The sequence below is a fragment of the Arachis ipaensis genome, chromosome B1 (genome assembly GCF_059453495.1).
Source record: "Arachis ipaensis isolate K30076 ecotype BB chromosome B1, ASM5945349v1, whole genome shotgun sequence".
NCBI classification, from domain to species: domain Eukaryota; kingdom Viridiplantae; phylum Streptophyta; class Magnoliopsida; order Fabales; family Fabaceae; genus Arachis; species Arachis ipaensis.
In genome coordinates this window covers 8,346,848-8,368,514 of record NC_142436.1, presented here as the reverse complement: position 1 = coordinate 8,368,514, position 21,667 = coordinate 8,346,848, and the positions used below count along the sequence as shown (strand labels likewise).

At 38.2% G+C, this 21,667-nt stretch overlaps 2 protein-coding genes and 1 pseudogene across 2 annotated transcripts; all 3 read left to right on the top strand.

The window, feature by feature from the left end:
- The first annotated feature begins 4,621 nt into the window (after positions 1 to 4,621).
- Positions 4,622 to 12,732, top strand: LOC110265093 (uncharacterized; annotated as a pseudogene).
- Positions 12,733 to 13,909: 1,177 nt separating this feature from the next.
- Positions 13,910 to 18,580, top strand: LOC107616938 (RNA-binding (RRM/RBD/RNP motifs) family protein). Its single transcript, XM_021116976.2, has 3 exons — positions 13,910 to 14,044; positions 14,169 to 16,560; positions 18,148 to 18,580. Exon 2 carries the CDS (start codon positions 14,188 to 14,190, stop codon positions 16,363 to 16,365), a length of 2,178 nt encoding a protein of 725 aa, XP_020972635.1. The 5' UTR covers positions 13,910 to 14,044; positions 14,169 to 14,187; the 3' UTR covers positions 16,366 to 16,560; positions 18,148 to 18,580.
- Positions 18,581 to 20,469: 1,889 nt separating this feature from the next.
- LOC107617084 (uncharacterized) lies at positions 20,470 to 21,371 on the top strand. The gene has a single exon (XM_016318913.3). The coding sequence runs from the start codon at positions 20,602 to 20,604 to the stop codon at positions 21,250 to 21,252; it is 651 nt and encodes a 216-aa protein (XP_016174399.1). The 5' UTR covers positions 20,470 to 20,601; the 3' UTR covers positions 21,253 to 21,371.
- Positions 21,372 to 21,667: the final 296 nt, after the last annotated feature.

The following is a 21,667-nucleotide window of genomic DNA, read 5'->3' as shown; positions in this document are numbered from 1 at the left end:
GTTGTCCCGATTCCTTGGTGCATCGGCAGCAAAAACCTTACCCTTCTTCAACTTGATGAAGAAGGGAATAGCATTTGAATGGACCCCTACGTGCGAAGAAGCGTTCAACCACTTCAAAGAGATTCTAGCAACACCCCCGGTGCTCGGTAAGCCCAAAGCCGGAGAACCACTCTATATGTACCTAGCCATAACAGAAGGGGCGCTTGCGGCGGTGCTGGTGCGGGAAGAAGGGAAAACCCAGCAACCGATCTACTTTGTGAGTAGAGCACTGCAGGGGCAGAACTTAGATACAGCAAGCTGGAGAAGCTGGCACTAGCACTCCTGGTCTCCTCTCGCCGACTACGACAATACTTCCAGGGTCACCAGGTGGTCGTGAGAACGGATCAGGGGATTCGTCAGGTACTCCAAAAACCTGATCTGGCGGAAAGGATGATGACCTGGGCCATCGAATTGTCCCAATACGATTTAAGCTACGAACCCCGACATGCTATTAAGGCGCAAGCAATGGTAGACTTCCTAGTGGAAGTAACCGGGAATCCAATCGAAGACGCGGACACACGGTGGAAGCTCCATGTGGACGGAGCCTCCAACCAGACATCCGGGGGTGCCGGGATCATTCTAGAAAGCTCGACCGGAGTCACCTATGAACAATCGGTTAAGTTCGAGTTTCCCGTATCAAACAACCAAGCAGAATACGAAGCCCTCCTGGGGGGCTTGGTCCTAGCTCGGGAAGTCGGGGCAACGAGGTTGGAAGTATGCAGCGACTCGCAGGTCGTCACCGCGCAGGTAAATGGAAGCTACCAAGCCAGAGACTCGCTGCTACAGAAATACTTAGAAAGGGTCAAAGAGCTGAGCAAACAATTTGAGGAGGTCACGATCCAACACGTTCCAAGGGAAAGGAACACGCGGGCAGACCTCATATCCAAGCTCACAAGCACAAAACCTGGAACCGGCAACTGCTCCCTCATTCAAGGCATCACGAAAGAGTCGGCAGTCACCCTCCACCTGACCAAGATAAGCCCTTCTTGGATGGATCACATCACCGACTTCTTGGAAAATGGAAAACTCCCTGAGGACGAGAAGAAAGCCAAAGTGTTAAGAAGGGAAGCTGCCAAGTATACGGTCATACGGGACCAGCTATTCAAGAAGGGACTCAGCCAACCTTTGCTGAAGTGCCTGCACCCCGATCAGACGGACTACGTGCTCAGAGAAGTCCACGAGGGATGCTGCGGCCATCATATCGAGGGCAAAGCCCTAGCTAGGAAACTCATCCGAGCTGGATACTACTGGCCGACAATGATGAATGACTCCAGAGGATTCGTGAAAAAATGCACGAAGTGTCAGCAGAACGCCAACTTCCACAAAGCGCCAGCTTCCGAGTTGAGCCTACTGACGTCTACCCGACCTTTCACACAATGGGGAGTCGACCTCTTGGGACCCTTCCCGGTTGGTCCAGGGCAAGTCAAGTATCTCATAGTCGCCATCGACTACTACACCAAATGGATAGAGGCTAAATCATTGGCCAGCATATCCTCATCCAATTGTAGAAAGTTCATGTGGAGGCAGGTAATAACCTGGTTTGGAATCCCGGAGGTCGTCATTTCGGATAATGGGACACAGTTCACTGACAAGAAGTTCGCAGAGTTTCTCACCGGCTTGGGGATAAAATAGAAGTTCTCCTCGGTTGAACATCTCCAGAAAAATGGACAAGTGGAGTCCGCAAATAAGGTCATCTTATTAGGTCTCAAGAAACGTCTAGACAGCAAAAAAGGCGTATGGGCCGACGAGCTCGCCTCGGTCCTCTGGTCCTACCGAGCAACCGAGCAAAGCTCCACGGGGGAAACCCCCTTCCACCTAACATACGGGGTTGATGCGGTGATACCTGTGGAGATCGGCGAGCCGAGCCCGCGGTTACTTCTCGCGAGAGTAGAAGAAGCGGTGGACAAAGACCTGGTAGACGAGGTCAGAGAAACGGCCCACTTGTTAGAGGTAGCGCTGAAACAAAGAATAGCCCTACGCTACAACACCAAGGTTCTCAGAAGGGAATTTGAGGAAAGAGACCTCGTCCTGCGACGCAACGACGTCGGGCTACCAACCCCAGAAGAAGGAAAGCTGGCGGTAAACTGGGAAGGTCCCTACAGAATCAGAGAAGTGCTTGGCAAAGGCGCCTACAAGTTGGAGAGACTCGATGGCAAAGAAATCCCAAGAACATGGAATGCAGGTAACCTGAGGAGATTTTACTCGTAGCTCGAGCACACCAGCCGAGCGGCCTGACGAGCTAGATAATCTACTTTTAAGTTCCACAATAATTTATTTTTACTAAGTATCTACCATGTTCACGAATTTGTTTAGCTAACGACTAATGTTTACTTATCTGAATTCTTCAATCTACTAATCCCCAATACGTATCCCACACAATCGCGTTCTTCAACGGCAATCCCGGACTAATCACCCCGGGAGCCAGTCGGATCATAGCCATAACTAACGGCCGCGATAATAAGACCAAGACGGTTTCAACCACGTTACCAACGTAGACGGCAAAATGGACACAAGCAATAAGTCCACACCGAAAAAATGGTAACAAAAACAAAATGCTGTTAAACAAAGTTTCAACAAGTGTTCACAACAAAATCACAAAATCCAGGCAAAAAACAGAAGGCGCAAGAACTAATTTCTTCGGCAAATCGACAATCTTGCCATCCTTGATCGTCTTGAAAACCCCAATCGCTAATGTGTCGAAGTCGGGAGCCACAATCTTCACCTGAGCCTTGAGAGCCTCCTCAGTCATGAAGATCGTGTTCTTCCCTTGTTCTTTGGTCGCCTTATGCTTCCTCTTGAGATCTTCAACTTCGGCTTGGACAGCTTTGGCCAACGAAACAGCCTGGTCGCGCTCCTTCTTCATAGCGACCGCCCGACCTTGCGCGGCGCTAAGCTGGCTCTCCAGAGTCATCTCTCGCTCGATTAAACGGGAGACGGTGGCATCGGAGACCTTCATTTTTTCCTCAAAGGACGTGGCCTTCTCCTCGGCATCCTTGCGCCCCTGCTCCGCCGCGGGCAGTTGTTCTTGAAGCTTCTCGACCTGAACCTTGAACTCGGTGTTGGCCTGGGCAGCAGTATCGAGCTTCCTTCTCAACGCTTGCATGCCCGACAACTCGAACTCAGCCTTCCGAGCTATCACCGCTCCGCGGAGAAGCGTGCGATACATCCACCTCGCTTGCCCCGCGAGCTCGGTACCAATAAAATGATCCTCCGTACCAGGGATCAGCTGATTGTCAATAAAGGCCCCAGCATCGAAATTCCTTTCCATCACGGTCAGAGTTCCTTCCGGGCTGGAGGATGCCCTCTGCCTCTTGGGAGTAGGGACAAGCTTCAGATCATCATACTCCCGATTGATAGAGAACGACTGCCCAATACCGGCCGTCTCCTCGGGAATAGGAGAAGCCTTCACCCCGGCAGAGTTCTTGTCAGACATCTCGGCGTCCTGAGGCGAAGGTATGGCCTGATCCCCCTTCTCCTCGGTAGGGCCTTCCGACTTCCCAGTAGCCTGCTCGTCAGCCTTCTCCTCATCACTGTCCTCCAAGAAGGTCTTGACTAAACCTTCAAGCCCGGTTACCGAAGCAGATATCTCCACTACAACAGAGAAACGAATACGTCAGTCGCAAAGTCGGCAATAGCAAATTAAATGATAAACAATACAAAAGTACAAGACAAAACAGCTCACAAATATAACTCCTGACGGCCTCCCGTTCACCCATAAGAAGGTGGGGGTTCACGTAATTCTTCCCAAAGACCGCCCACAACACGTCGGCAATTCTCTTATTTAAGGGGGACATCCCCTTATAGGTCACCTTAATGAAGGTGTTGGACCCCGCCCCGAAACTCCAATATGTCGGGATGAGGCGTTCCCCCTCCAATGACAACCAAAATGGATGGCGACCTTTGACGGGGCGGACCTTGAAATACTTATCCTTGAACCCATGATAGGAGTCCTCGAACAAGCTGAATATCTTCCGACCTTGGGCAGATCGAAAAGACAAGAACCCTTTCCTCGCTTTCCCCTCTTTGGGGGGGGGGGTTAGTAAGGTTGAAGAAAAAGAGAAAGACGTCCACAGACACCGGCAGCTCAAGATATTCACAAACTATCTCGAAACAGCGAATAGCGGCCCAGCTATTCGGATGAAGCTGCGACAGTGACACGGATATCCAATTAAGAAGCGACATCTGGAAGTCGGAAAACGGTATGCGAACGCCCACCTGGGTGAACATGGCTTTGTAAAAAAAAATCCAGTCGGCAACCCGGGGGGAGTGAAAATTAATCTCGTATAGCCGTTCATGGGGAGCAGGGATGAAGACGTCATAATTGGCTTCCTCGTCTATCCCACCGCACAGATACTCGGCTTGCCGAAACTCCGTCAACTCCTCCAGGTCCATCTGATTTGGCGAATCCTTCAAATCCTTAGTCACCCAGGCGTAGATGTCATAGTTCGCGGCGGAAGAAGAAGCCCGGGAAACGATGCGAGGCATACCTACAGTGGGGGTACCACTCCGTTAGTCTATGAGGTCGGGAATCCAGGAAAAACCCAGAAACTATGTCCATCCTATCCGACAGTTAAGATCAAGCATGGCTAAAGTCATCTATCATGCAAGCTACCTAAAAGCCTACCCTGGAATGGTACCCCTCCCCTAAAGCATCTACTTGGCACTAGAAAGTCATCTAGCAACAAAAACCAAACGAAAACAGCAAGAACACGGAGAAATGCAAACAGCAAACATGCAACAATGAAGCAGAAAAGAGAAAGGATCAAAGATTACCCGAATCGGTTGCGAAAACTGAGAAGGAAGAAGGAAAGATGCACGGAGATGCTAGAACGAAGCTCTGAGATTTTCTGAGTGAAGAAGAAGGAGATAGTAGGGAGATAGTAGTAGCAAGAGTGTAAAGGGAAAGATCAAAGCAAAAACTGTTTAAAACTGCCACACAGGAAGCGCAAAAGACCTGGGGGCAAAATAGTCTTTGCATACGGGATTTTCCAGCCCATTATGAGCATTAAATACCCTGCACGAAGAACGAGGCGACAAACGGTCGTTCCAACAACGAACAGACACGCGCACAAGAGGCACGTCCACCCCACGGACGGCCGACCTGACGACAACGCACGAGAGGGGAGATGACGCGCCACCAACGATCCTCACGGTCGTTGCTAGCGCGTCGGGGGCACTGTTACGGCCTGGCCCAAACAATTTACGGGCCGGCCTGACCCGGGCAGCACCCGACCCGAACGGTCGGGAGTGAGATGCTCAGATGCCGACTCGGACACGCGTCCTTGACAGCTTCGCCACAGCTGTGCGAGGGAGGCTTCGAAGAAGGTGGGCCTGTCCCTACAGGGCCCACCTCTGACACGATATATATAGGGAAGGACCTACCCTTCCCCAAAAAGGTACGTTACATACCATTCAACCCTTACTCGCTTGCACACTTCACTGACTTGAGCGTTAGAGTGTCTTTGCAGGTGACCCCCCTCACACAAAGTGCTCGGGACATCGTCCACTCATCCTCAGCAGACCAGAACCAGGCGAACCCCATCTAATCAATCGAAGCACCAACCCGAACCGTCCGGTACCCGACTTACCGAACAAAAACTTTATTTTTTATTTTTTTAAATTAACTCTTAAATACATATGTTATCATGAATTTTATAGAATTAAAAGTTTATTAAAAAATCATTGGAAAATAATGTTAGAATATTTAATTTTGCTCCTTTTTTTATTTCTCTAAAAATTTTTTAATTTGTGAAAAATCTTAAAATTTATTATTTTATATATCATTTTCATATTTCACTAACAAAATAACAAAATATATATTAAAAATTTTAGTCATATTTTGCAATTTTATATATGAAAAATATGTAAAAATATTTTACTTAAATATTTCACTTATATAAGTGAAATATACACAAACTGAACCAAAGAAAAAAAAATATTTTGGATCCTACTACAAAAAATTGTATTTTACGTTAAATATATTTTTTATATTTTATTTTTATCTGAACTATTTTTCAAACGCTACATTAAATAGTTTAAATGTGTTGTTTTTTGCACTTTAAATTAAATTAATTAAGTTATTCTTTTTACCTTGTAAATCTCAACTCTTTCTCACAATTTTTATTAATTATTAAGATTTTTTTACAAGTTTAAAACTATTTTCAATATATATAGTGTAATATATGTTTTTTTATTTTTGTTTTTAGTATATAAATTTGTTCACTATAAATAAAGAGTCTATCTTAATTAAAGTATGTATTTAATATTAACAATTAAATAATATTATTTTCATATATCATTTTGTTAATCTTTTATCTTTTGAGACTAAATTGATAATTTTTTTTGTAAATTTTGATTTAATATATTCTTAATTTGCTTTTACGGATTTTATTTTTTAAAAAGTAAAATTGTTAAATTCTCGAGTTAACTTTTAAATTCTTACAAGTTTATGAATTTAGATTAATAAAATAAATAAATTTAATAATTAATAATTTAAATTTAAATAAGTTAAGATGAATTTGAGTAAATTTCATAAATTCACATAAATATGTATAAATTGAATAACCCTCGAATATATTATATATTTTAAACATATTTTGGCCTCTTAAGTATTAAAAGTTGTAATTTTATAAAAAAAAATTACCTTCAAATTAAAATTTTAAAATAAAAAATATGATATCTAACTATATCTAATAAATTTTAGTTTTTAATATTGCACGATTTATAATTTGTTGAAAGATAGATAATCAGGAGAGAGAAAAAATATTTAATAAAATAAAGTAAAATTTTATATATTGAGTTTTGATTGCTTGATTGATGTGAAAAAAATAAATTATAAAAGGCTTGAAATTTTTTTATAGCAAAATATCTATTACTTATTATATATCTCTAATTTTATAACCAAAATGTGTCACATATCACTCTCTCATTACAATTAGAATCAAATCTTTCCCTCCAAAATTAAGAAATTTTTCTCTTCTCCTTATTAATTTTACAACCAATCTCATTGCAATTGAATTCAAATCTTTGCCTCCAAAATTAAAGAATTCTCCTATCCTCCCTCTTCCATTCCTCTATTTATCTTCTTCCTTCAACCACTCTATCTATTTTATATATCATTATCAATATAAATGACTAATTACTAATTTGACAATTAAAATGTGCAACATGACATTCTTTAATTGCATTAAAATTAAAATTAAAATATACCTATATTATGTATCATATATTAGTATTACTATCTAATTTAACAATCAAATGTGTCACATGACACTCTCTTATTACAATTGAGAGAAAACATTTTTTTCAAAATTAATAAACTCCCTTTCTAAATTCTCTCATCTACCTCTCTCCATTTTTCTATTTCTCTCTACTATTTTTATTCTATATATAATTTATATTTTATATTAATAATTTGACAAATCAAAATATGTCATTGGATATTTTTTTATAATTAAAATAAATATTTTTTCTTTCAAAATTAACAAACTCTCACTTTCACTCTCATTTTTCATCTTTATTTTCCTCTCTCTTTTCTCTCATTCTCTATTTTTTCTATTTTTCTCTTCTACAGAAAATAAAATGAACAAAATAATATAATTTAAATAAAAATATTATTATTAGTGTTATTATATACATATATAGTTTTTTAGTTTTTTATTTAGTTTTAAATTTTCACCGCTTATTTTTTAATCTATATATTCATTTCTCTTCTTTCAAATATTTATTTCTTTCAAATATTTATTACATATAATTTGGAGAGAATACTAATGTTATAATTAAAAGTTAAAATCAAGATTCATCAATTGTTTTAAAAATATTAATTTTGAGTTAATTTTATAACTATCAATATAACTTTTTTATACTAATATCTAATTATATTTTTATATACATAGAGAGAAAAAATATTATTTTTAAATAGCAAATATAAAAATTAATTATTTTTATTTGTGCAACAAACTTAATAATTAACACCTAATTAAATGTAAAAGCATACATGTTAAATTATTTTAAATTTTAGATAACGAATGTTAAAATTAATTATTAATAAAAAATTAGACTTTTCATATAAAAATAATAACTAAAAATCTTATTATTTGATTTTTTATCTACAGATACCTTGGTGTACTTAGCCAGAGACTTTTGTTGACCTAGGACTTTTTTTCGTAAAAGTAGTTTGATTTTATAAATCTTTTGTGCTATGCATAATCTGTACTGTCAGAATAAAATGTACCGTAATTTTAAAAAATTTATATTCCCATAATGTTATCACGAGTAAAAATATTAGTTGATATATAAGCAAAAATATTTGCATGTTTTAACTTTCAAGTAATCTTTAAAATAAATTCAAATTTCATTTAGATGATTTATTTGATCAAATCAAACTTTATAATTTAATTATCAAAATAATAATTAAATAATACTTTAAAATATATTAAAATACTTGTTAGTATATGAACTTATAAATTTTAAACACTAAACGAGTAGTAAACAAATCAAACTAAATTTGCCAATTAAAATTATTATTTAACAAAAATTCTCAAAGACATGATAACATGAAGTAATTATCATAATAGTTGGATGCCAAAAAAAATTTCAGTATTATTTTTTTATTAAATATTCTATTATTGACAAATGTTAATAATTATAACCATAAATAATAATCATATTGTGAGTCAATTTAATAATCATATTTATATGTGTTTTAATTTAATAAATAAGATACATTAAATTTTTTTCAATGAAAATTATTATTATTATTATTAATCTATCTAAATTATTAATATTTATTTTTCATCTTATTATCCATATCATAATGATAAAATCCACGTGAAATAATTACATAAATTATTAAAATATGTTTAATAGATAATATAGGTATATATTCGCAATATATAATTATATATATAAAAATATATGAAAAATACGTATCTATTTAGCATATTTTTTTTTAGCCACGGTACACTTTCTTTATCATCTAACACATTTTCCGTTCATTAAAAAGGTTAGTTTTTTCCTTCAAATTTCACTACATGACAAATTTGTCTAAGGCTACTTGTTAGCAGTGTTGTCAGAACTGGACCGACCCGGCCAATCGGACCGGAAAACCAACGAACCGGTGCTATAACCGGTCCGGGTGAGGCATCGAACCGAAGAAGGAGTTGAACCGGCGAGACCTGTATTGAACCGGCCGGGTTTTATCAGAACCGATGAACCGGCGGGTTTCGTTTAACCCAGACCGGTTCAAATTTTTTTTTCTGCGATGGAAAACGACGTCATTTCTTTAAAAAAAAAACAAAAAACAAAAGCGCAGAGCTGCTGCGTTTCAACGATGTAACCCTAGCCTCCATCCCCTTCCCCTGTTTCCCACTTTCCCTTCCCAAGTTCCCATACCCAAACGGTTTGAGTTGAGAGACCACCATCATCATCACTATGGCGCCATGACTCCATCCCCTGCTATTCGCCTACTCTGGTTCAGCTTCAGGCTTTCAGCCACTTCGTCGCCCCGTCGCCCCGTCAGCTTCAAGCCTTCAACCACGCGGCACTCACCTCACCACCGCATCCAGAGCAGTGCGCCACTCACCCCGTCCATCGAAGATTGAACATTGAAGTCGCCTCCTCGTCGCTCCTCGCTCCAGGTCTCCCTCTTCTCTGCTCGACGCTCGTCGCTCCATCCCTCCAGGTCCAGGGTCCAGCCGTGCAGGTAAGTATTTTTAATTTTTTAATTTTTTGAAGTTAATTGATTAATGATTATGGTATGCGGGCAGATGAGAACATGTTTGATAGTTTACATATGTTTGAAGTTAATTTTTTAATTGGTGGTTCACATATGTTTGATAGTTTGATTTCTGTTTGATTTTGGTATGTGGGCAGATGAGAACATGAACACTTCCACATGTTTTTTCTGTTTGATCTCTCATGTTTCTTGATTTTTTTTTATTTCTGTTCAGTACTTCAGTTTGTTGATTGTGATTTGTGAATTGTTGGTTGCTGTTGGATATTATTCTTAGTAGTTAGTGGATTGTTGTTGTGTATTGTTAGTCATTTAGTCCTGGACCCTGGTTGATTAGGAATTTAGGATGGCTTCATCAAATACACCATCAGAAACACCAACACCAACTTCTCAGGAACAAGGATCAACTCCTGATCCAACAATTGGAACCCAAAAAAATAGTAACAGAGGAAAAACTGATCCTGCATGGGGCCATTGTAAACAAGTTTTGGATAAAGGAAAAACTGCTCTGGTATTTATTTATTGCGAGAAGCTTATTAGGGGTGGAGGAATTGATCGGGTTAAGCATCATTTGGCTGAAAAAGGTGGAGATATTGAGGCATGTCGAAAGGTGCCAGCTGCGGTGAGACACCAATTCTCCCAAAATATTGAAGATCTTCGAACCAAGAAAAGGAAAACTCAAGAAGAATATGCAGAAAGTTATGGTGCTTGTGATGACGTTGAAAGGGAATTTGATGAGATTGAACGTAATGAGATGCGACAACAACAAGCATCAAGAATTCCAGCACCTAGCTCTAGAAAGGGAGTTGGAAAACAACTCAAGGGACTACAATCCTTTTTTCCACCAGCAGCAACACCTGGAGCTCAACCAAGTATTAAAAGTGTTCTCAAAAGCAAAGAAATTGTGGAGAAGTGTGATATTGCTATTGCAAGATGGATGATGGATGCCTCTGTGCCATTCAATGCGGTTAATTCAGCTTATTATCAGCCGATGATCGATGCTATCGCAAATATGGGTGCAGGGTATAAAGGGCCAAATTACCAAAGAGTTCGTGGATATTTGTTGAGTAAATTGGTTGAAGATGTAAAGAAGATGATTGAAGGTTATCGTGTGATTTGGAAACAAACTGGATGTACTATCATGGCTGATGGATGGACTGATCGTTGTAGGCGTACTTTAATTAATTTCTTGGTTTATTGCCCTAAAGGAACTGTTTTCCTAAAGTCAGTTGATGCTTCTCATATCTCGAAAACTGCTGAGGCTTTGTTTAAGTTGCTTAGGGATGTTGTGTTATTTGTTGGTCCTGAGAATGTTGTACATGTAGTGACGGATAATGCTGCAAATTACGTTGCTGCTAGAAGGTTGTTGGAATCAGAGTTTCCTAGATTGTATTGGTCTCCTTGTGCGGCACATTGTATTAATCTGATGTTGCAGGATATTGGAAAGTTTGTGGAAGTGACTGAAACTGTGTCACAAGCTTCAATGATTACGAAGTATATCTATAATCACTGCCATCCTTTGTACTTGATGAGGCAGTTCACAGGCGGCCGAGAAATACTTCGTCCAGCTCCAACTCGATTCGCCACTAATTTCATTGCTTTGCAAAGTATTTTAGCTCAAAAGGATGCATTGAGAGCTATGGTGACATCTAGAGAATAGACAAGTTCAGCTTACTCTAAAGAAGCCAAAGCAAAAAAGTTTGTGGATCAAGTCTTAGATTCTAAATTTTGGAATCAATGCACTGATATTGTTAAGCTTACGGAGCCACTTGTTCATGTATTGCGTATTGTGGATAGTGAAGATAGAGCTGCAATGGGTTTCCTTTATCAAGCTATGTATAAGGCTAGGGAAGACATGGTGAAGAGGTTTCAAAAAAGAAAGAGGGTTGTTGAACCTTATTTGAAGATTTTAGATTCACGTTGGGATTTACAACTTAAAAGAAACCTTCATGCTGCTGGTTATTGGTTAAATCCAGCTTTTCAATTTAATTCTGCAGAATTTGACAAGCACAAAGAAACAATTTCTGGCCTATTAGATGTGATTGAGAGATATGCTTACGGTGATGCTGATTTGATTACTAAATTGACAAGTGAGAAGAGAATCTTTAAGAATGCTGAAGGAGACTTTGGGAGACAGTCTGCAATACGTGAGCGAAGCACAGTGATGCCTGATAAATTTTGTATTAAAATTAGTTTTTTATGATTGTGATATGTTTAAGATTTGATTTTTATGATTGTGATTGTTTTCTTTTTATGTTAAGATCAATGGTGGGAATTTTATGGATGTGGAGCACCAAACCTGCAAAAGTTAGCAATTTGTGTTTTGAGTCAAACTTGCAGTTCTTCAGGTTGTGAGCGTAACTGGAGCATTTTCGAACACATTCACTCAAAGAAAAGGAATCGGTTAGAGCATCAAAAACTTAATGATCTTGTTTATGTTCATTACAACTTAAGGCTACAACAAAGGTACTTTTTATTATTCTTTCTTGAAGGCATTATTTAAAATTTTTAGTCATAATAAGAATAATCAAGTTAATTGATAACATAGGAACCGAATGAGAAAGCAAAGTTATGATCCAATTTGTCTTGATGCATTTGAGGATCATTCGGAATGGATAATGGAAGATTCACCACCATTTTTAACTCCTGAAGAAGTTGATGCTTTACGGAATGATCTTGCAAATATGTCTCTTCAATCAGCTTTAGATGATTTGGGTATGTTGTTGTTAGGGATGATTTTGTAATGCTTTAACCAAATATTTTGCCTTATTATTGATTATGATTTGTGAAACATTATTGAAATGCTAGATGAATTGAATCTGGAAGACAATCGAGATGATGGTGAAGCTAATAATACTTCTGTGGAAAATGCAAATCAGAATGAAACCAATCAACATGTAGCTCCAGATTTGTCAGATGAAGAAAGATATCCAGACTTTGAAGTTACTCCTTGGATATAATCCATGAATTGTTATTTTCATTATGTTAAATTGAGTTGTTCATGTAATAGACTAATAGTACTAAATTTTATGTTTATTCTCATATTACTACTTATTTTTAGGATTTGAGATTTAATATTTATTAAAATGTTATTGGAGATATATTTTTTAACTGTTAATTTTTAAGTTTTTAGCTATTTTATACATTTTACTTATGTGGAATCGGGTTAACCGGTTCAACCAGTGACCCACCGATTGAACCAGTAATCCAATGATCCAGTAACCTGACCGGTTTGATCACCGGTTCGATTCTGACAACTATACTTGTTAGTACAAAGAAATATCATATTCCACTATTTCGAGTGCCATACGGGATAATTTTCCAAAAAAAAATGATATATTCTGAAGTTCACTTTTACTTTATCTTATTGGAATAGCTTTATCAGCAGATGCTAGGATATTAGTTTAGCAAACAAGAAATGAAACTGCCGAGTTTCGATTTAGATATGAATATGAGATGCCAGCAGATATATTGGCTAAATGGTAAGTAGTACAGTTTTAAAAAGAATATTCAGCCACTAAAATAAATTATTAGCTACTTATTTCTTTGTTATATTTGTAATTAAAAATGTTAGTATTCTATTATGAAATTGTCAGCTTTCAAATTATTAAATTATTTTTTAATTTTGATATTTAATTTTTATTAATATGCATGTAAATATAACAATATTTTTAATGTTAGATTTAATTTTAATTTTATTTTAGGTTTTATAAAATAATACATAAATATTTGTGAACTATATGTCATAAATAATAATTTAAAATAAAAAATAAAATTTATTTTTTCAATGTTTAATTTTAGTTTAATTAAAATTTTATATTATTTTTAATTATTTCATTATATAAGTTGTAAAATTTTATTAATTCTTCATCCAAATGATATTGTATTTTTAAGATGATACTCATTTTATTTTATTAATTAATTTTAATATAAGTTTTAATTCTAAATAATTTATTTTTTAAAAATATTAAAAATAATATTTTAAAAATATTTTATTAAAATATTCTAAAAATTAATATTTAATTTTTATTAATATATTTATAAAACCATACATTTTAATTTTTAATTTTAATTTTATTTTTCTTTAATTATGATCAGCTCAATTACGGTTCGAAAAACTATGATGTTCAGTTGTTCGCTCTTTGGACCGGAAAAAACATTAAAAAAGGGATTAGATTAGTTGACAACTTTCCAGATTAGGGTTTGAGTCTCCCCGACTCTTCTCTTCTTCTTCAACACACTGCGCATGCTCTCTCTTCTTTGCACTCTCTGGTAAGATCTCTTTCTCTCTCTATCAATACGTGCGTTTTGATCTCATTCCTTTTTTTTCCACTCTCAACCCTAACAATAATCTCTCTCTCTCTCTCTCTCTCTCTCTCTCTCTCTCTCTCGACAGATTGCAAGATAACTCAAGAATGGAGGAAGGCGAAGGCGGGGATCCCATGGATCAGTTCCACCGTAACGAGGCTATATCCGCCGTCGCCGACGAGGGTTTCTTGGGCGAGGAAGACGACGATTACGAGGACCTTTACAACGACGTCAATGTCGGTGAGGGCTTCCTCCAATCGCTGCGTAAAAACGACGATCTAGCGTTTCGAAACGACGATGCCGTTCAGGACAACAGCAAGAAGCCCCAACAAGAAGCTGTCGCTGGGGTTTCGATTCCTGGTGTAGGTGGTGGTGGTGAGGGACCCGGTGGTGGTGGTGGTGGTGGGGCTGTGGATGGTGGTTCTAGGGTTTCTGGGTTTCAGAATCAGGGGTTTAGAGGGAATGATTTGGGTGCAAAACAGGGTACTGGTGGATCTGGAATTAGGGTTGAGTTGGGTCAGCCATCTGGGAAAGTGAGTGAAATTGAGGATCGGAGTGGAAATGGTGCTGGTGTTGGTGGTGGTGGTGCTTCTGCGGTGCAAGGGATTGGACAGCAGCCTCATGGTGGTGGTGGTGGTGTTGTTGGCTCCGTTGGGAATGAGGGTTTGGCCAGGCAAAGTGGTGGTGGCGGTGTTGGAGTTGCAGCTGGAGGAGATGTTAATAGGATTGGTGGGAATGGGATCGGGAACAGTGTGGGTGTAGTTAATACTATTAACACTGGTGGACCTGGACCTGGACCTGGACCTGGTGGCCCGGTGGGTGCTGGAAGTGCTGTTGCTGCTGGTGGTGGCGGCGGCGGTGGAGGTACCATATTGTTTGTGGGTGATTTGCATTGGTGGACTACCGATGCTGAACTGGAGGCTGAGCTCTGTAAGTACGGCCCTCTCAAGGAGGTGAAGTTTTTCGATGAGAAAGCTAGTGGGAAATCTAAAGGGTATTGCCAGGTTGAATTTTATGATCCTGCAGCTGCCACTGCCTGTAAGGAAGGCATGAATGGGCATATGTTTAATGGAAGGCCTTGTGTTGTTGCCTATGCTTCGCCTTTTACAGTTAAGAAAATGGGTGAGGCTCAGGTGAATAGGAACCAGCAGATGAACCAAACAGCAGCTCCTCAGGGAAGGAGGGGGCCTGCTGAGGCAGGGGCTAAGCCTGCTGGGAGTAATATTACAACTGGCGGTAACTACCAAGGGGGAGATGCAAATAGAGGTTATGGAAGGGGTAACTGGAGAGGGAATAATCCTGGGATGGGTAATAGGGGGCCTGTTAATCCTATGAGGAATCGAGGAGGTGGTATGGGTGGTAGAGGTATAATGGGAAATGGTGGGAATGGATTTGGACAGGGCATGGGTGCTACGCCTCCTATGATGCATCCTCAGTCAATGATGAATCAGGGATTTGATCCTGCATTTGGTGGTCCCATGGGTAGAATGGGTACCTATGGAGGCTTTCCTGGTGCTCCAACACCTCCATTCTCTGGCATTTTGCCTTCATTCCCTGGTGTTGGAGGTGTTGGTTTGCCTGCACCCCATGTTAATCCTGCCTTTTTTGGAAGAGGGATGCCTGTGAATGGCATGGGGATGATGCCTGGAGCTGGTATGGATGGACCTAATATGGGAATGTGGTCTGATCCCAATATGGGTGGATGGGGTGGTGAAGAGCCTGGTGGTGGCAGGGCCGGAGAGTCAAGTTATGGGGAGGAAGCTGCATCGGATCATCAGTATGGTGAGGCAAGTCATGATAGAAGTAACTGGCCTAATTCTATGAGGGAAAAAGATAGAGGTTCGGAAAGGGACTGGTCTGGCACATCTGAGAGGAGGTACAGGGATGATAGAGATCAAGGATATGAGAGAGATGCACCCAGAGAAAAAGATGTGGGACATGATCATGAATGGTCCGAAAGAAGGCATCGTGATGACAGGGACATTGGTCGAGAAAGATCTCGAGACCGTGATAGGGAAAAGTCTAGAGACCGCGATCGTGACCGTGATCGTGACCGCGAAAGGGATCGTGAACGAGATCGTGATCGTGACAGGTACAGGGAAGACAGGGACAAATATGCAGATCATCATAGGTATCGTGATCGTGAAGCAGAGCATGATGATGAATGGGAAAGGGGGCGGTCATCGAGGACACACAGCAAATCACGGTTATCTCAAGAGGAGGAACATCATTCTAGGCCCAGAGATGCTGATTATGGGAAGCGGAGGCGGATGACCTCCGAGTAGTTTTATATGCTGCCTTATTATTTTTCCATTGCAGAAGGAAAGAATAGTAACTGAGAAGTAATGGTTTGACGTGCCTTTTTGGGATTCTTCGGTTGTGCTCCTCTGGTCCAGAAGTTGTTGAGCATCTGTTCCATTTCAATCACTTGTTCTGATTGCTTCTTGTTAGGAGCATGGCTTTGGTTATCTTCGAGGAAGGTTAGTTTTGGTACTATAATTCTTTATATGCCTGAGGTATTTTAGCTTGTGACATATGTGGTTGATTTGCGTTTTTTAACTACTAGTAGTTTAGTGCTAATGTCCTTTACAGACTTGATACGGTCTACTTTTTCTTCAACTCAACTAATTGTCTGCCAAGACTTGGTTTTAACTGTAGATGACTATAGACTAGAGAGGTGTTGAGTATTCTGTTGAATAAGCATCTGTAAGATTAACTCATTGAAATGTAGGTCAATTATCAATAAAAGCCCAGGAAACCTAGAAATGAAGTGGTAACATCCAAACGAGAAGCCTAACAAATTCTTATTTGTAGGTTCTATTGGAATCAAGTATTAATTTTCAATTTAAAGTTTCATGTATTGCATTCTCTAGTTAAAATTGCATTGCATTATTTCTTTTGTTCATCTGTGCTCTTCTTTATTCACATAATCCCCCCTATGCCTTTCTGTAAGCTATATTCTCAATAAATCTTTCTAGTACTATTCCGGATATGTTCTCCAGTCCCGTGTATAAGGCTGTAGTGTTTGATTCTCTCCCTGAATCTATGTGCTCTTGTGATGCCATGTAAACTTGATTGTTTGTCATGATAAGTTAATGATCAAGCATGTCTCCTCTTCAAGACCAGGATGCTTAATTTCTGGATTAATTGTAAATTTGTATTTCATCTGCTAAAAACACTCTGATTCTCATGTTTTCATTTATTAGTTAATTTCTGCAAACTACAGGAATTTATGATAACTTGCAAGCATATAATCATTCTGGTTAGGAGCATATATACATGCATGTTGGTAACAAGCTTGCTATAGGAACATACATACAGTATGCTTGAATATGTGGTCGATTTTTCATTTTTTGATTATGTGATCACATGGTATCAAGCTAGCCAAGCAATTCACTATAGTTATCCTTTCTCCTATTTTTGATTGGTTGGCTGGGTAAAAAATAATGCTAGATATGTGGTTAGTGGAACATGTGTATGTATATTTGATTTCAGTGGAAGACATCTGATATTGTGTTAAGTAGATTATATATATACAAACACTAATGCTTTAAAATAATCGGCAATATTATAGGTTCTTAGAGTTGGTGAACCCTGTTTTTCTTTTCGTGAGATGCTCTCTTGAGAAATACACAAGGCAAAAGGATCTTTGGGACATGGATATGAGAGAATGGTTGAAAAATGTCTTCATATGGTCACACATTCATGTGTCAAATAATGGAGCATTAAATTCTTGGCTTAGATTTTTGAATTGTTTTATTTATTTATTTGTTTCAAGAATGATAGTCATTTAGCATTTCCAGAAATTTTGAAGTTATTTGCATTTCTGTGGCAAAAAATTCTTGGGTTGCAGCTGTCTGAAACTGAAAGGTGTAGTTTGTTTGTGGATTTAGAGGGCAAAACTTGACATAACATAAAGGTTATTGCTTTGGTGGAACTGCACTGCCTACTTTTTTTTTGTTTTGTTGTGGTTTTTAATCACTTGATAAGAATTAAACTTGTATTTTGCTGCTTCATGTTAATGCCTTCTGAATTTCGATTATTTTTTATTATCCTATGTTATGTAGGAACAAATGTGTTGAGAAAGGAAACTGGTCATTCAAACTCTGGGTTGCTGTGGGGGATCAACAATCAAGCCTTCAGTATTGCTCCTTTTTATTACAAAGAGAAGTGGAACATTTACTATGAACTTTTTAGCTTTTGATTTGAGTTTATGTTTTAGTTATTAGCACATGAAAAGAAAAACCGAAGTTGTTGATGTAATGGGTTTAACTTGCTGAAGTCTGTAATGTAGAAGACTGCTTAGAACTTATGTTTGATTGATGTATTAGGATTTAGCACAGGATGTTGCTATTGTGCCCCGTTTCTGATTGGCTCGCTGTTGTATCATTTTTTTCCCACTTTTTTGTTTTGGGTGTTTTGTTTCCCTAACATATTGTTAGTATACTAGTTGAGCATGCAAATATTGTGTATGATGTAGAGAGCTAACCATTCTATTAAGGTAATCACTCAAAGCTGTAGAAGTTGTATATAATCCTGTCTTGTAGATTTTTTATTTTTTGGGTGGGGTTTAGTCATGTTTTGTATTTCATGATGTTATGTAAATATTTTTTTTTTGGGGGGTTTTGATTCATGTAAATATTGATATTTACTTGTGTTTTTTAAATAAAGGTCCAATCCAGCTCAAGTTCTGATTTGTTTTCTTATCTTGTTATTTAGTTAGTGAAATGGAATCCATATGTTTAGATTTTGAGGGCTTCATTGTGTTTATGTCTGTTGTCACACTCACTTCCTGACTTTTCAGGAATTATAGTTAGTAAGAAAGTCCATTAACTTTTGATTATTTTTTTCTCATCTATTTTGTACCCCCATCTTAAAGCATTAGAGATTTAGAGTTGTAAATCTTGTTTTCATATGTCCCTTTTCATGAAATATATTATTTGTAGAGTCCATTTAAATTCATTCAGATGATTGCCTCTGGCTCATGTTCTTTCCTAATTCATTGTTTTTCTCCCCCTTTTAAAAGAAATCCTATTTCAAACAGTTACATTTATTAATTTTGCTTTGCTTTTTTCCATCAGAAATGTGGGTTGAATTTTCCTCTTAAAAGTAGAAAGTATAAACCATTAAAGGAAGTGAATTTACACCTCTGCTTGTTATCCTATGTGCTCTGTTATGTTTTCTATTGAACTGATGTGTTTTTATGCCAGTGGGTTTATGTTATTTCAATGCTAGATATTTTATTTAACCTTATTTTTTGGCTGTAGGCCTGTGGCACTGAGTTGCTTGACAGTTTTTAAGTTGATAATTCTTAACCTTGCAATCAAGTAACATACTCTCCACAATATTTGTTCTTATTCCATACATATGATTCTGTTATCATAAAAATATCTTGTGGCACCGTGGGAAACTCTCAATTATCCATGGGGGAGACTTTGGAGAGAAACTAAGAGAGAATACAAGATAAAAAATACCATATTCAATTCAAAATCTTAAAATGTCAAGTTAATAAGCTTTATATTTTATAATTTGTTCACTTATTTTTCTTCGATGTGAGGCTAATTCTTCATATTCCCTCACACTTGTTTTCTTAACAAAATAATATTGACTATAAAAAGATCTAATATATGTATATAGCATGTTTTATCATTTGATACTCTATTGACTATCAATTTTAAGACATAAAATTAAGTTACTCATACATGAGGGTAAAAGATTATTTTATATGTGATATATTAACATTTCTTATTCTCATCTTTTCTTCAAAACATCCATAGTCTAAAACCTTTTTTTGGTAACACCAATATCCACACCATAATAAGTGTTCAATTGTTTAGGGAAGAAACTGGACTTAAAACGATACAAACAAGTGACATCACATCTCAAGTTGCAACTAGTGTTAACAAAAATTTGTTATACTACTTAATCCAATACTAACAAGTTATTGCTTTATTTGTTTTTTAATTTCTAGAAATATTTCGTAAGTCATAAATCCCCAATTTGTTGACATTTGCATTAGTTTTAATTTAAATATCATTACATAATTTCCATGTTAAATTTTTGCCCCTCCAAAAGTTTCTTTCAAGCTCCCTTACTGGATAATTGACACTGTTATAATAACATTATGAATAGGTATAATCCAATTCATTTCATTCCTGGAAATGTAATTCGAAGACGACAAAATCTCTTATATGTTAATAAACAGACACATCCAGTCATCGATTGGCGAGTGGCGATTAACCCTGTAAGGCTGTAACCCAGCAGGTCATATCCCTCCACTACTCAACGGCTATGTTACCGGCTATAGCCAGTGAACCATCACAACGGTAACATTTTACTTAGTTTGCTAACACTATATATACATTTCTCACTTCATCAAATGTACTTTCAAGTCTCAACTCAACACAAAAATAAAAAACAAACAAGAACACTTTCCAACTTCCACTCTCACCACAGATTCATATTCATATTCATTCATCCTTGTACTTCTCGAAAGGGTGAATCTCAAAAGGAATCCAAAGATGTTGAGTAAGAGATTGTTGTTGCTTCCACTGTTCCTTCTTTCTGTCTTGTTGTTTGCCGGTTCCGTTTCGGTTCTCGCAGAAAATAATGCTCCTTCTCCTTCGCCGAACTCGTCTTCCGCAAATTCTCCAGCGTCTCCTGCTCCGGCACATTCACCGGCGAAGCCACCATCTGCATCGTCACCAACTTCGCAGTCTCCGGCAGTTTCACCATCCGGATCATCATCTTCTTCTTCTTTGTCGCCGGCAGCGGCACCTACTTCGAAGTCTCCGGCGCCGTCATCGGTTTCTCCGGCTCCAAGCCCTTCCAAGAACGGGTCTCCGCCACCAGTACCGTCTCCGGCTACTCCTCCACCGACTGCTCAGACTCCGGCGGTGACTCCTGTGAGTGCTCCACCGGTGACAGAGGTTCCGGCAAGTTCTCCAGCAGCGACACCAGAGTCTTCCGCGGGAATTCCTTCGAGTTCGGCCGCTCCAGCAGATTCACCAGTGACAATACCGTCTAGCAGTGCCGGGCCAGTGACGGCGCCGGCGAGTTCTTCGCCCGAAACTTCGCAGGGTCCGGCCAGCGATGATTCGGGTTCAATTTCAAGTTTCAGGGCTCCGATTGTGTTGGGTGGCATTGCCGTTTGGATCGGTTTGGTTATCTAAGGCAGAAAGAGGAAGATGTGTTGCTATTTTTGTAATATTTGTGGTTTCTTTTAGCAATTATTTTTTTTCATTATTTGCCTCATTGTTGGATAAATAATTCCTTCATTTTTGTTGTTCAATTCCTTGAACTTGGTTATTCAACGGAGAATGCATTATGCATATTAAAGCGTACGTTTTTTTTTTTTTAACGAATGAAATTTAAAAAACAACACAAAAGTGCAAATCCTAAAAGCATGCAAATTTTTTTATCTTTTCAAGAAAATGTTTATTTTATTAACATTTTAAATAGATTAAACACAACTTTTTATTCAACAACAACAACAAACAACAACAAAGTCTTGTCCCACTAAGTGGGGTCGACTACATGAATCAAACGATGCCATTGTGCTCTGTCATGTATACAGAGAGACTGTTT

What these genes read in the sequence shown, in the direction of transcription:
- LOC107616938 (XM_021116976.2), top strand. Translation starts at nt 14,188, where the DNA reads ATGGAGGAAGGCGAAGGCGGGGATCCCATGGATCAGTTCCACCGTAAC.
- LOC107617084 (XM_016318913.3), top strand. Translation starts at nt 20,602, where the DNA reads ATGTTGAGTAAGAGATTGTTGTTGCTTCCACTGTTCCTTCTTTCTGTC.